General features: G+C 33.0%; 1 protein-coding gene across 3 annotated transcripts in view; it reads right to left on the reverse strand.

Annotated features, from left to right (window-relative positions):
- Nucleotides 1-16,438, reverse strand: part of LOC114339782 (ribonuclease Z, mitochondrial) — a 37,337-nt gene that overhangs the window by 19,927 nt on the left and 972 nt on the right. For 2 of the 3 annotated variants that reach the window (XM_050657204.1, XM_050657206.1), the window contains 4 exons: nt 6,354-6,578; nt 6,102-6,300; nt 2,685-2,951; nt 639-783 (listed from right to left, as the gene is read on the reverse strand). In XM_050657204.1, coding sequence (XP_050513161.1) covers nt 639-783; nt 2,685-2,951; nt 6,102-6,300; nt 6,354-6,578 — 836 coding nt within the window. The remainder of the gene's footprint in view (nt 1-638; nt 784-2,684; nt 2,952-6,101; nt 6,301-6,353; nt 6,579-16,438) is intronic. The other variant, XM_050657205.1, reaches the window with a different exon arrangement.

Below are 16,438 nucleotides of genomic sequence, written 5' to 3' on the forward strand. Positions count from 1 at the left end.
TGACGTTTCTGGTTTGTTTATTTGTGGCTGTCAGTTTGTTATAATTTTTGCTGTTTTTTGTTCTGTTTTTGCACTTAGAAGTTATTTATATTACACACAACAGTTGTTTTCACAACTAATTATATTATAGTTTGAAAGTTTATGCCAATTTTATGGTAATGTATTTTATTTTGCCATTAATTTACACACAAAGTTAACCTCATTCACACAGTTAAGAAATGGTTTTGTTTAAGTTTCCGCAAAAGTCAAAGAAATAACAAAAACAAAATTTTATTGAATTTTTTTATCACTAATGATATTAATCACTGGTGATATTAAAAGAGTTATTTATTAAGCTACTTCAAATGTAGCTGTAATTCTGCATAAAAATTTTAAAGCAAAACTAACATTTTACATCCTATTTATTTGATAACGTCAAATTTTATAATATAATCCGTGATCAGAGCAGTAGCCACTTTCTGTCATTTGCTGTTGCGTGGAGTAAATTTCCGACTTATTTCGTATGCTTTAAATTATGACGTATAGGTAAAGAACTATGGACTCAACTGTACATCTCTAGGGATGGAATAAGTATTTTTTCTCATAAGAAACTAAACTTTTTATGTGTAGAGGAAAGTCTTAGGAAATAATATACTAACCTGGGATTCTCAACTACATCCTTCGGTGTAAAGTGTACAATTAAACTAGCGATTTGAGTCTCGTCTTTGTTGTATTTTTGATGATTTGTGATAATTTGACTGTTTTCTAACGAATCTAAATAGTCTACGGTGGGGCAATCTAAGACTAAAAATAAGAAAAACAGTTTATACGACCTCTTCTTTTAAATTTATAAATAAGATGATTAATAAAATTCACAGTTTATACAAGGTGTCGAGAAACTCCCTGACAAACGAAGACCAAGATCATTTTAAGACAATTTCACCCAATTCACCTAGTCCGAAAATGCTTCCTAAGATATGCCTAGGACTAGAATACCTCATAATTTAATAATCTAGTGCCAAAAATGTTTCAAAATTAAAGACAAAAAGTTATGTGATAAAATAACCGTTGCCCTATCCAAAACAGACGCCTATGACCGGTACTAGAAATTCGCAATTGATGGAAAAGATTTATCTCTGGAAGACAAAATACGTGTACCAGTTTTCGTTTTTCGAAATAGAAGCGTTCTGGGGGTATTTAAAAAAACTAATTACAAGACGCCATCTTCGCTCTAGCTCCCTTATAAAGCATTTTCGGACTAGGTGAATTTGGTTAAATTGGATTAAAATTATCAGTAGTAATTGCACGAGAGCTCTAAAATTATCGATTTGTTTCCTGAGTGACATTTTGACAGTTTTAATTTCACGACCCGAAGGAGAGTGAAATTATGTCAAAGTGGCATAAGGGATTTTTTCCTTATTCCGCGACGATGAGCTGGCCAAATACCCAAGTAGGTGGAGGCCAATAAACTACAGAAGAAGAAGAAGAAGGCACGAGGGCAACAAGTCGATAATAATTTTAGAGATCAAGTGTAATTCCCTGAGATTATTCCATGAATAAAACTGTCTCTTTAAATTAAATCATTTTAACTAATATTTTATTGATATCTTCACCGAAATATTTGCTAAATTTGTTTCTTGATGTATTCTGTGACAAGGTGTAAAACATTAATTGTCGTTAATGTCACTGAATGTTCATTTTGCGTAGTAACGAAGGGCATCTGAAGTAATGCTTGACGATGGGATATTATCAAAAATTATCGGGTATAATATCACAAGAGAGTGAGAATAAATTGACAATAATGCGACACTTTTTCGAAAATTTGTTGTCTGAAAATAGACACGACAGCCCCCAGGGCTCGAGTGGCTATTGCCCAATGACAACAAATTTGAGAAAAAATGAAGCATTATTTTCTTATTTATTCTTACTGTCGTGTGATATTCGTAAGATTATTTTTTAATATTTACATATAAAATTCAAGTCTTTATATAAAAACAGTCAGTGACATTGATCCCAATTAATGTGACACACATATTTTCTTAAATGTGACAGTTGTCAAAACTAGGAAACTGGTTGCAATTAAACAGAAACAATCTACTTAAAAAAATTCTCACGGTAATTTTCTACAGTAGATTATTCCCAGTATAATAATAATCTGATTGGACAGAATTAAACACGTGATCAAAAATCTTACTATATGATTGGAAGTTAAAATCATTAAAAAATAATCGCTGTAATTTTTATTTCTGTACTTTCTATTGGTCAGAATCTCCTATGAATGAAATAATCTGAGGAATATCCAGTCCTTGTTTGTCAGAAGAGTTTCTGGGCACCCTGTATATTATACAGGGCGTCCAGATAATATTAATATTATTAAAAATGAATAACCATTTTCAATTTCGTTGCAAAACGAAAATACAGCCGAACCATATTCTAGTCCAATCAGAGAGTGCTGCAAGCACCCCTACCGGTTTCGAAACTTATTAGTCTCTCATCAGGAGGCACATATGCTGCTCTCCCCGATCCAACCAAAACAAACCCCAGCGTGCAGTCCCGGATTGCAACGAACGAAATGGCATAGATGCCCTAGCGGCAACTGCTAGCAAAAAGACTAAGTTTTCATTCTGGTGGGGTGTGGAATAGCATTATGTTGTTTTATATGCCATTAGAGTGAAAACTTAGTCTTTTTAATATTATTAACTTACCGATAAAAACGAGGCCAGGATCATCAGGTTCACAAACATCTGCCGATCGGACGACAGTACCATTTGGTAGAGTCACATCTTCTCCATTTTTGAGTTTGCCGAATACGGGTCCCGGTTTTATTCCCATTTGGACGCACTTTTCTAAATTCAACGCTCCTGGTCTGGGTTGTAATTTGCACACGTAAGCCATAGAGATTCCTTGTTCTTTGGTACTTTCAAGCATCGGATGAGGTTGTGGCGCATTGTTTAATACACGGGTACCACTTTCTAAAACATGTTGACACATTAACAGCCAAATTTACTCAATAACATATCACGCTGGTTATGTTTTTAAATCGGAAAAGTCAGGATTAAGAGGCTCTATGTTAACACATGTATCTCATAACATATATAAACAATTAACATTTTTAGTAAACCTTTCACTTCAGGAAGGGATTTTTCCTCAAATTCTAAATACTGCTTTAGTTGTGCCTATACATAAAAAAGGTGACAAATCAAAATTTGATAACTATCGAGGCCTATCACTTTTATCTGTGTTTTCAAAAAAATATGAGAAGGCATTTCACACACGTCTCCTCTCGTATATTAACAAGCACAACATTATAGAAAAGTCTCAATTTGGTTTCCGTGAAGGTATAAGTGTGCAAGATGCACTACTTGCGCTGTGCAATCATATTTTATCGAACTTTGATAAGGGTAATAAAGTTATCTGTTTGTTTTTTGACTTAGCACGAGCTTTTGAAACTGTAAATCATCCAATACTGCTGGAAAAACTTCATAGTGGTGTTAGAGGAACTGCGTTGAAGTGGATCCACTCCTTTTTATCGAACAGGTTTCAAAAAATCAAGGTCAATCTGAATGGAAATATAATATTTTCTTCAGAAGAAAGTGTCTTCTCCGGAGTTCCACAGGGAAGTATCATTGGCTCTCTTTTATTTTTGATTTTCGTCAATGATTTAAATCAAATGATAAACGATAGCTCAACATGTTTGGTTCGGAATCCATTAGAAAATTTTTCTGATGCAATAAGCCTTCGAGTAGAAAACGTGGAACAGCAATCTGGCTGTTATGTCACTCAATTTGCTGACGATACCACAGTTGCACTAAATTCCAATAATTTTTTTTCATGTAGTACAAAAAGCAAACTGTCTTGTAAAAAGTATGACTCATTACTGTTTAAATAATGCCCTAATCTTAAATGGATCAAAGACCAATATGGTAACCTTTTCACCTTCTACTATGCAGATGAGTCCATTAGTAAAACTTGACAACGGGTAAGTGGTAAATAGCCACTCCACTAAGTTGTAAGGTGTTTACCTGGATTCTAATTTGTCTTGGAGCTCTCACGTTGATTATGTAGTGGGAAGATTTTCTGTGCACTGTTATGTTCTATGGCAACTTAGGAATTTTGTCTCCCTAGATATTTTAAAACTTTACTATTTTGCTCCTGTACAGTCAATTTTGCAATATTGCTCGGTTTGTTGGGGAAATTGCTCGCGAATTAATGAAGTGCTTGTTCTTCAAAAAAATTATTCGTACCATGACGTTTAGAAGGCGCTTGGATTCCTGTAGTCCAGTTTTTAAACAATTAAATATTTTAACTGTAATTTCGCTGTATATTTTCAGTTGTATTGTTTATGAAAAGTCACATAGATGCAATTTTATTTGCAGAAATGATGTTTCCTTAATGAGTGGCTACAATTTTCGTTAAAGAAATGATTTGGTGACCCCTGTTCGCCACTTGATCCTTGTGGGCAAGGGTCCTTACCCAACATGCGTTCGTTTGTATAATAAATTACCTAATTATGTTAAAGAGTCAAATATTTATGTATTTAAGAGAACAGTTAAGAACTTACTTCTGGTAAACACTTTCTATTCGTTAGAGGAATACTTGCAGGCATCTTTTTAGCAATTTGTATGTTTTTGTGTATATTTTATATGTTTTTATGTTAACTGTTTTACAGTTGAGTCCGCGAGTCTTTACCCGTGCGTCATTAATACCTGGCGAGATAAAACACTTACTTTTTATTTAGCATCATTCTCTTCCACGCATGAAATTAATGACAAACCAGCTGCCGCCTGTTATTAAGTAAAAACACATGTTATTTTTATGAACGATTTAGACTCAGTGCATTGAAAAGAGATAGATACAAAGAAAGACTATTGAGGATGTCTTCACATATTTTAAGTACAATTTATGACGTTTTGGTTTGTTTACTTTTGTGGCTGTCAGTTTGTTGAATTTTTTGTTGTTATTTTGTCGAATTTTTGCATTTCGAAGTTGTTTATAATACACAAACAGTTGTTTTCACAACTAATTTTATATTGGAGTTAGAAATTTTGTAATAAGTTTATGTTATTTTACGATAAATTTTGACAACGTACAAAGCTAACCTCATTGTTGACACAGTTGAATGCTTGTGTTTAAGGTACCGCCAAAGTGAATAAAATAACAAAAAGAAAATATGTTATTGAATTCTTTTATAAATTGTTTATTTATTTATTAATCAATGATAATAAAATAATTTATTAAGCTACTTCAAATGTAGCTGTAATTAAACACCAAAATTTTAAAGCAAAACTTAAATTTGACATTCTATTTATTTGATACGTCAAATTTTATACTATAACCCGTGATCGGAATAATATCCACTTGCCGTTGCGATTAGTAAATTTCCGACTTATTTCGTATGCTTTACATGATGACGCACGGGTAAAGACTCGCGGACTCAACTGTATGTACCTACTTATAGTTTTTACTGATTATATATAGTATTTGACGCATTTCAATATTTGTAAAAGTCAGATGAAATAAAGAATATTGATTGATTGATTGCTACGGCAGCGCGTCATCAATATAATTTTTTCGAAAGTTCTGCGAACTTTCAACTGTGCGGCAACAGTATGACAGTGACACTATACCACAAATTATACTATCAAATACACAATACGATAATGCACAATATGGTGATAACAATAATTAGTATACTCATAGGCGCGCTAAATGTTGTCAAGTCAGTCAAGTTTGATTTCTTGTTATAGATAATCGATTTTTAGTAAATACAATGTGACACAAAACCTAGGCATGAGATAAAAATAGTTGAAGAAAGTGTATTTTTTTGTTCTTCTTAATGGCGGTACAGACTCGTTTTTTTAATATATTATTTAATTGTAGAGCAAAATCCATATACTAACATATTTCTCAAATTGGGCTCTGTACCGCCATTCTTTACTATATTATGAATATGTGTGCCAAATATCTTGACAAAATATTCAAAATTAAAGCTGCCATCTTGGAACGCATTTTCCGCGCGCTGATGTTGACTCTTAACTACTAAGGAGTTGGACCACGGGGTTAAAATAAGGAAATTCTTCATTTCGAAAGACATTTGAAAAGGGAATAGGGAATTGAATTACCAATACTAGAGGAATGGGAACGGGATCGATTTCGTTTGTTATTCTTAAATTTTCCACATATCTTACTTTCATAAGCATAATAGTCAGTGTTATCCTCATACGCATCTATAGAACTTGCTCTAGAATTATTCTTCGAATCCTTAGAATTCCGTCGTTTCTTTCTACTTCTTTCACTTCTGGTGGATGTAGAAGCGTCAGCCTGAAAAATACATTTATATAAGATTTTAACTGTAAATTCCAGCACATACATACCTGGTCCGCTACCGCTTCTACTTCACTATCCTTCACCTTTGAATCGCATTCTCCTTCTGAGCTGTCTGTCGAAGATTCATCCATTTTATTTGGGTTCCTGACAAGAGGAGCATACTTTACTGTCATAACATTATCGTCGAAGCCGGTATCTTCGGTGCATTCAGCCATATGGATTTTTAAGTCTCTTAAGACAACAAAACGTTTTGTAGCGTAAAAAACTTCATTCTAAAAGAATTTACTAGTAAACTATTTACAAAGACAAGATATTGACCAGATACACCATGTTTTACTAGAAAGGAAGTACCCAAATAATTTTGTAAAAAGCTACAGAAGCTACAGATCAATAGAAATATTAGAAAACATTTAGCAGTGTTGACATGGGTAGTTAATTACAAACTTGAGCCGCTCTTTTATAAGCTACGTTCCCTGTAAACGATTACATTCATGATATATGAAAAGTAATTCTTTTCACAAATATAAATAATTACGATCTTGAGAAAATCAAAATTGTTTGTTAAGAAAATCAATCCCCACTTCAAATTATGTCATATGATGTGTGTTTATAATAAGTATTGAGTTTCCTTTTCTATCTTTATTTCGTTTATTACTAGGTATTTGGGCACAGTGTCAATATTGTTTTGTTGTTAATAAAACTAGGAAGAATAATGGCACCACCCAAATGCAGTGTTTAGTTGCATTTTAATAAACTTAATAAATAGCAATCTTGCTGCCATTTTTGTTCCGAAGTTTTGAAAACATTAATCAATTTGTATGTCCACTTAAAACATGGTGGAGCTCTTAATCAAATAAACCAGAAAGACACCAACAGTATGAAAAATAGTGAAGACCATGCATAGTTAAGCAATGCAGTGACTGATAAAGATAAAACTGAGAATCTAAAGGTACACTGAGCGGCACAAAAAATGGCCACCCCACAAAATGGGTAATTTTTGATGTCGTGAATTTTCTAAATCTGTTGTCCGATTTAAGTGATTTTTTTAACATTTTATAGCCTTATTCTTTAACAATATCGCTGTAATAAAATTATTGCTAGACAGGTCAATGAGCATTGTATACCGGGTGTACCAATCAAACTGTGTCTTATTCTCAAAGTTCACCACACCCTGTGAAATATTCTAGCATTTATAAAATATTGAAATAAAACCCAACTATAGCCACAGGTTTTTTAACATTCTGTTTTTTTGATTCATTCGCTTATGTTGGATAATAAAAAAGTTAGGTACTTTAACAACTAGCCATGTTCTTCATTAATACAGGATGTTTCTAAATAAGTGCGACAAACTTTAAGGGGCAAATCTGCATAAAAAAATAATGGCAGTTTGCTTTATAAACACACGTCGGCAAATGCTTCGTTTCCGAGATACTGGATGTTGAATTATTTTCTTACAAACTGACGATTTATGTATGTATATAATTAGAGATATCTCTAATTATATTAGTATGCTTTGTTTTTTGTTTATTGTAAATTTTACTCCCTTGTTAATTGTTCTCTTGTCTTCCTTTTTCTTGTCAAATTTTGTGAAATCCACACATAACTTGGCATTCTTCTACAATCAAGGTCTATGCTGTGTTGACTCATTCATTTGATGACATAAAGCTACATACAAAACGAAGGAATCTAACATAATTTAAGACACCAGGGTACAGATTGACTCTGTTGTGCAATTCAGTATGAAATTAAAATAGATGTAATGTGGGGTAGCCTTTTTGCTGCGCTACCCACATTAAAGAGCTGAATTGTTATTTCAGGCCTTACTGCAAAGGACTTGAGGACTGTGTTTCCATTAGCGATGGTTCTTACAGGCTGAAGAATGGATGAGGTCACAGAATTTAGAGCAAAGAAAGATTACACAACTTTTTTATTTGCGATTGTTATATTATAATTAGATTTAAAACGTGAGGCTCAACATGGCCTTTTGCACTATGATTTATGATGAATCAGAAAACCTTTTCTTTCGTGATCATTTGAAAATAGAATTAGTGAAAATGCCCGCGTTTATAAGTGAAAACTATCGCGGACCGCGAGAGACGATCTAGTCTGGTGTGAGTAAGAATTACTACTGCGTTGTTTTACATATATTTTTTATTAGCCGGAGGCTGACGAGCTTACAAGAAATTAGAGCAAATAATGATTTTACACTAAGAAAAAGATGAATGTAAATTAAAATTAAATATTCTTATTATTTTATATATTTTAAAATTAATATTATGTTTCTGGAACATATACTGCCCGCGTTGAAGTATTTACTTCAAAATGAAAGAAAAAGTGATCTGAGAAAATAAGTAAACTTAACTTTAAAGTGATACAAGAAATAATTACATATTCTTAAACTAGAGCAATACATATAAAGATGTACTTAACAACAATTAAAATTTTAAGTTTCTACTTTGTCCACAGGAAGAGGACAGAGTTTTGTAATAGGTCTGTTAAAATATCCATCCCTAGTCTTTATTCTAACACTACGGACCTTACCGTCTTTACCAGTAAACAATTCTACAACTCTTGCTAATGGCCAGTGAAGGGGTGGAACTTTATCTTCTTTTAACAGAACTAAGTCGTTTACTTCAAGGTTTTTCTGTGGTGTTAACCACTTGGGGCGATTCTGAAGTTGATTTAGATAATCAATTTTCCAGCGTTTGGCAAATGATTGTTGAATCTTAGTGTAGTTTTGCCAAATCGTTAATCTATTGTCAGGTATTTCTGTCACTTCCTCTTCAGGGAATGACGTAACTGGTTTTAATATTAGGAAATGTCCTGGAGATAATGTGTCAAAGTCATTCGGATCATTTGACATAGCACAAAGAGGGCGTGAGTTTAGTACTGCCTCTATTTGTGCGAGAACTGTGCTAAAGGCTTCAAAAGTTAAAGTGGTATTGCCTAAAAGTCTCAAAATGTGATATTTGGCGCTTTTTATGGCCGCTTCCCAAATTCCACCTTGATGCGGAGAATGGGCTACAATGAATTTCCATTGGATTTCAGAAGAGGAGAGAAAATTTAGTATAGACTCAGAAGTTTCTTTTTGTTTAAGAAATAGTGCTACTTCCTTCAACTGATTTCTAGCTCCTAGAAAATTAGTGGCGTTATCTGAGTAGATAATTTGTGGGCAGCCTCTCCTACTAATGAATCTTTTTAAAGCAAGTAAGAAACTTTCAGTAGAGAGACCTGTGACTAATTCAATGTGCACTGCACGAGTAACCATACATACGAACAACGCTATGTAAGATTTTATTTTTGGGGCCTTTCTTAAATTAGAACTTTTTATAAGAAATGGACCACCGAAGTCTAGTCCAACATTGGTAAATGGAGGGGAGAAACATGAACGTTCCCGTGGTAAGTCAGCCATTAACTGTGTGGCTGTCTTTGCCTTAAATTTAAAACAATCGTGACATTTGTTAATTATTCTTTTTGTTTCCTTAAGACCATTTAGACACCAATATCTCAAGCGAAAATTAGAAAGTGTATTTTGAGGGCCTGCATGACATAATCTTATATGTTCTCTATGCAGCATTAATTTTACTATGTGATTATGAGAGGGTAGAAGTAATGGATACTTCTGGTCATATGGGACGTCTGAGTATCTTAGACGACCACCTACACGAATCATTTGCTGATTATCTATGAAGGGGTTAAGTTTTAAAATTGTCTTATTTGAAATTATTTCCTTATTTTCCAGACAAGAAAATTCTCGAGAAAAATGTGCTTTCTGCAAAAGTTTTATTATTAAATTTTCAGCATTTTTTAATTCTGAAACAGAGAAGGGTCCAAAACATTTTTCATTTGGAAACTTGAAATTGTGAATGTACCTGAGAATAAGTGCGATACTGCGTTGAAATTTCGAGAAATTTGAAAATTTGAGAGATACATTTTCAATGAAACTTGTAGTGTTTTCTTGTGCTACATGAACCATTTTCTTTTCCTCCGGTATTTTACTTACCTTTGGTTTTGAGTCATAACTAGATAAATCTAAGTCATAATTAAGTAGAAATGAGGGACCTTGAAACCAAAATGTTGAATTTACAAGTTCAGGAGCTGATAAGCCTCTTGACGCAATATCTGCGGGGTTTTGTTTTGACTCTATATATCTCCATTTAAACTGTGAGTTTCCTTGTATTTCAGAAACTCTGCTTGCAACAAACTGTGGCCATCTCGAGCTATGTGAGCCTAACCAAGCAAGTACAATTTTTGAGTCCGTCCAACAGTTTATTGAATCTATGTGAGTTAATTTATTATTAAAAATTTCAATTATTCTTTTAGTAAGCTTGCTGCATAAAACAGCACCCATAAGTTCTAACTTAGGTAAAGTCAATGTTTTTAGTGGAGATACCCTACTTTTAGAGGTGATTAGTGTGGAAGAGACGTTTCTAGAGCTATAAGTTACTCTAATATATATGCAGCTAGCGTATGCCTTTTCACTAGCGTCGGAAAATGCGTATTTTTGAATACTACATATATTATCTTCAATAAAGAAAGGTCTATGAATTTTTAAGTGTTTTAGAGCTGAAATATCTTTGAGAAAATTTAACCATTCATTTAAGAGTGTTGGATCTAAGCTTTCATTCCACTGAATTTTTGAAAGCCAAATTTTTTGCATTATTATTTTTGCAGTCACTATTACAGGATTAATTAATCCCTTGGGGTCGAAAAAGCTTGCGATTATTGAGAGCACTTGTCTCTTAGTGTAGGAATCTTTTATTCCAATTTCTGGTACTGAAATAGAGAAGCTATCTAATTTAGAGTCCCAACAAAGACCTAATATTTTATTAAAATGATTTTCTGGAGATATAACATATGTATTGTCAGTTGAAAATTGTGAAATATTTTCCAAAAATTGTTGAGAATTTGAACACCATTTGTGAAGAGATATGCCTGCCTTTTGTAGCAGTGCAGTGATTTGCTCATGCGCAAGTGTGAGTGTTTCAATACTATTTGTACCATATAATATGTCATCAATATAGCACGAATTTATGAGCATATCATGAGCGAGAGGATATTCTTCCTTATGCATGTTTGCGAGTTCAATTAAACATCGTGTACTGAGAAAGGTAGCTGGTTTCGTTCCATAGGTAACCGTTTCTAATTGTATACATTTTAATGGCTCCGAGGGAGAGTTACGCCACAAAATGTTCAACAAGAAAGTTTGGTTGGGGTTAATTCTGATTTGTCTAAACATCTTTTTTATATCAGATGTAAATACATACTTGAAAAGTCTAAAATTGACTAAAGTGTCAAATAGTTCTGGTTGTGTGGTATAACCCTTTAACATAATGTCATTAAGGCTAAAACCAGAAGTGGTTTTCATCGATGCGTCAAAAACTACACGCAAACGAGTTGTGAGAGAAGTGTCCTTTTCTACACTGTGGTGGGGTAAGAAATATTTGTTTTCTGAGTGTATATTTTGCAGAGACAAAGGAACATAATTTGCATGTCCTAATTCAACATATTCATCTATAAAAGATTTATATTGTTTATATAGAGAATTATTTTTTGAAAATTTGTTTTCCAAATTTAGAAATCGCTTTCGAGCCATTTGGAAAGAGTCACCCAATTTATTATTTTCATTAGGCGTGCATAGGGGTAAATCTACTTGAAACTGTCCATTCGGTAGGACTTGTGTGGTGTCTTTAAATATTTCCTCAGCCTTTTCATCGTCAGGGGTTAAGCGTTTTATTTCGGGAACTTCTTCAATGTCCCAAAATTTTTGGAGAAGATTATTTACGTTGTCTTCTTCAGTGTGAGATTGAATAAATAGGGAAATATTATTCGAGAGTGAATAATTGCAATTTGAGTGAGAATGCACGTTTTTCTTGGATGAATTTTGTGTAGATAGGTTGCCAAAAAGGACATATCCTAAATGAGTGTTTTGAAGCACTGGAAGACCTGCTCCAATATGAATTAAGCCATCTTTTAATAAATCACAGTAGATTTCTGCACCTAATAAGAGGTCGATTCTACCTGGGGAGGAGTAAGAGGGGTCACTGAGCTTTATGTCAGCTGGTATTTTTATTTTGCTACGATCTAGAGGTACCTGTGGTATTTTGCACGTGATTTCATCCAAAACTGCACATGATACTTTAAATTTCATATCTTTGTTTTTATATGGGAAAAATTCAATATTTACCATTTCATTTGAGATGGAACAATTTTGAGAGATTGTGGATATTTGTAATTTTTTATTAGTAGTAGTGTAATTTAGTTTATTTACTAAATCTTTTGTTACAAAGCTTGACTGAGATCCATTATCGAGAAGACATCTCGCGTGTACAGGTTGTCCACTTTTAGAGTAAATTGTTACCAGCGCTGTGGCTAGCAAAACTTCGGTTTTTGGAGTGAAAGTTGAGAGAGAAGAGATGCAAGATGAATTTTGACTTGGTGAGTTTGAGAGTTGACAATTTTCATTTGTCTGAGTGCTTAAGTGGGTAGAAGTGTTTGGTGATTCATTATATGAATGTGGAGTATTGTTTCTTTGAGTGACTTGGGCATTATTATTCCCTTGAGGAGCATTTAAATAATTTTGAGAGTTATGTGGTGTACTATGGCGAGTTTGTGAATCACCCTGTATACTTGAGGGTGATTGAGAGGTTTGTGGTGCATTAAAGCGCGTTTGTTGCCTATTGGGGTGACTTTGATTATCGTCATGTGAATTTGAAGCAGTTTGATTGTTTCGAGTGGGAGAGAATGAATTATTTTCATGAGTGCGAGAAAAATTGTTTTCATCATGGAGGAGTGTATTGTGTTTTTTATTGCAAATTTTACATGTGTATTTAGATATACATTGATTAGTAAAATGCTTAGTGCCAAAACAGTTTTTGCAAAGCTGTGCTTGCTTTACAAAATTAAATCTTTCTCGAGAATTTGAGTCTTTAAATAAGTTACACTGATATATTTTATGACCAGTTTGTTTACAAAATATGCAATTTTCATATCTAGATTTATTATCATTTATAGTGGATATATGAGCAGTTTTTTGAGTGGTTTTATTATTGGACTTTGACTGAGTGTCAGAGTAATTAAGTTTTTCTAAAACATCGCATCTTTTTTCTAAAAAGTCAAAGAATTGTTTAAGTGTTGGAACATTCCTAGAACCTACTTCATATTCGAAAGCCTTGTGAGAAGCAAAATCTATTTTTTCTAAAAATATTTCTATTAAGAGCGAGTCCCAATGTTCAATTGGAACTTCGAGGTTACCAAGAGCTTGAAGCGTTTGCTTCGTTTGTACAAGAAAATCTCTTAGTACTTGTGGAGTGCATTTGACTAGAGATGGAGACTTTAGCAACTTTTTTATAAGAGTACTAATGACTCGTGATTTGTCATCATATCTCTCTTTTAGAGTTTTTATAGCGATAGCAAGATTAGCGTCTATTACCTCTAAACTGCTAATTAAGTTTAAAGGTTCTCCTTTGAGAAATGATTTTAAGTATATAAATCTTTGTATATTATTTAAACTTGAGTTATTTAAAATTAGAGTTTCGAATAGTTGAAAAAATTCATTAAATTGAGAAAAATTGCCGGTAAAATTTTTTATGCTTATTTCAGGCAGCTTAGCACTGGAAACAGTATTATTGTTTGAACTACGTGCTTCATTTTCTGTTGAGTTTAATTCTATTATTTTTCTTTGTAAACCTTTGAGTGCGTTAAAGTATTTTTCTTCCACATTTGCTCGATCAGTTGCTTGCTGTTCGCTGTCATCAATCTGTTCAATTTGTAATTGAATCTCTTCATATTGTGTGAAAAGATTGCAAAGTTTTTCTTTCCTATTTTCGAAATCCAGTATGTCGTTTTCTGTGTCTTTTTTGGCTGTAAGCCATTTTGAGATACGTGTAATTGAGGATTTAAGTGATTTTCGCGTTTTCTTTAAACCTTCCATTTTTTATTTAAAGTGAATTTATTCCGAAATAAATACCAAGAGAGTGAACAATTTTGTTCAGTGTAATTGTCTTTTATATTTTAAATTTATATTTAATTTAAGAGAATCTTTTAAAACAAAATTTAATAAACAAATAATGTTTTTCATAGAGAGCGTTACGCGAGACAATCGGTATAGTAATAATGAAATGCCGGTAAATACAATACTTTTCAGTGTCAGCTATCTTTAGCTATAATAAATACTGAGAAAGATCTGTGTCAAATCAGAGAGCCATTAGTTCATAAAAATCTGAAAATACATAAATAAATGCCGAATATTTACTACATAAATACGTGACTAAATACACCAATATGGAGCGTTTATATAATGCGTAAATTAAAAAGAGTTATGACCTCACCAAAAGTGTATCCAATTGCACTTCACTTTCGGTTCGCGTTAAAGTTTCTGGGTCTACAGTACCGCGTACCGCGCACTTTTTACAAACACGTGTGTCTTATCTGGAGCAAAGCGAAGGCCGAACGCCAACTTTAATGGCTGTGTTTATGAAATATTTCCTGGAGAGTCCATTTTTTTATATGGGGTAACGGTTAACGGGATACCGGCTTTTGCAGTTCCTGTGCCTCTTCGGCGGTGATTTTTTGCTTCTTTGGTACCTCCTCCTTCTTTCTTCAGTCCTGTTTATCAAAGAATCCGGCTCGAAGGACCACTAATGGGGTAGCCTTTTTGCTGCGCTACCCACATTAAAGAGCTGAATTGTTATTTCAGGCCTTACTGCAAAGGACTTGAGGACTGTGTTTCCATTAGCGATGGTTCTTACAGGCTGAAGAATGGATGAGGTCACAGAATTTAGAGCAAAGAAAGATTACACAACTTTTTTATTTGCGATTGTTATATTATAATTAGATTTAAAACGTGAGGCTCAACATGGCCTTTTGCACTATGATTTATGATGAATCAGAAAACCTTTTCTTTCGTGATCATTTGAAAATAGAATTAGTGAAAATGCCCGCGTTTATAAGTGAAAACTATCGCGGACCGCGAGAGACGATCTAGTCTGGTGTGAGTAAGAATTACTACTGCGTTGTTTACATATATTTTTTATTAGCCGGAGGCTGACGAGCTTACAAGAAATTAGAGCAAATAATGATTTTACACTAAGAAAAAGATGAATGTAAATTAAAATTAAATATTCTTATTATTTTATATATTTTAAAATTAATATTATGTTTCTGGAACATAATGTTTTTAGGCTTAATTTTTTTCGGCTATACATATTTTCAAGGTTTATGAGGTTTTGCACATCTATCACATATTTTCACAACATTTTGCAATACATTATATATACAATCGACTCCCTCTACAACGAAAACTGAAATAGCAGACTTATTACCTAGTTATAAGGCTATCTTGTTATATCAGACAGCAATATTGGGTACTAGTTAAATTTTAATATTGACTTACAAGCTTTCTTAGTTTAAAAGATATGTAAAATTAACGTTATAAACCAACAAAGTATAAAAGTCATAACGAACCAAAAATCTACTTTCGAGGTTTTGCAGTTTAACCGTCGATATACTTTAATGGTACTAGTTAAATTTTAATATTGACTTACAAGCTTTCGTAGTTTAAAAGATATGTAAAATTATAAACCAACAAAGTATAAAAGTCATAACGAACCAAAAATTGACTTACGAGGTTTTGCAGTTTAACCGTCGATATATAGTTTTCTAAAACATTAACTTAATATTGTTTGAATTGTACTTTTGAAAAAAGTAGGTAAATAAACAGGAAGAAGTTGACAGGTGATTGACAAAAGTTGATGAAGTACATCCTGGCCTCTGGAAGCACACAGATTTTATATTTTATATTCATTTCTATAACAGGCAGCTGGGTATTTATTTTTAGCCATCACCGGTAAAAACAGGTAAAGAAATATGTTTTGATCTCAATTTCCCTCGTTATAACCAAACATGGAGGTGTTATAGTTCAATAGGAATTTTGTGGGACACCTAATGTACCTCGTTATAGCAACATCTCATAATACCTGTGCTTGTTCTACAGAGAGTATACTGTAGTTGTAGTTAATTTTGTAAGCAGATGTTGAAATAAATCTCTTATTCCAGTCTTATGTCATTTACTATAATGTAGGATTCAAGTAACAAAAAGTAAAACAAACCTAAAAATTCGAAATAACATTAT

This window comes from Diabrotica virgifera, chromosome 7 (assembly GCF_917563875.1).
Source record: "Diabrotica virgifera virgifera chromosome 7, PGI_DIABVI_V3a".
Classification (NCBI taxonomy): domain Eukaryota; kingdom Metazoa; phylum Arthropoda; class Insecta; order Coleoptera; family Chrysomelidae; genus Diabrotica; species Diabrotica virgifera.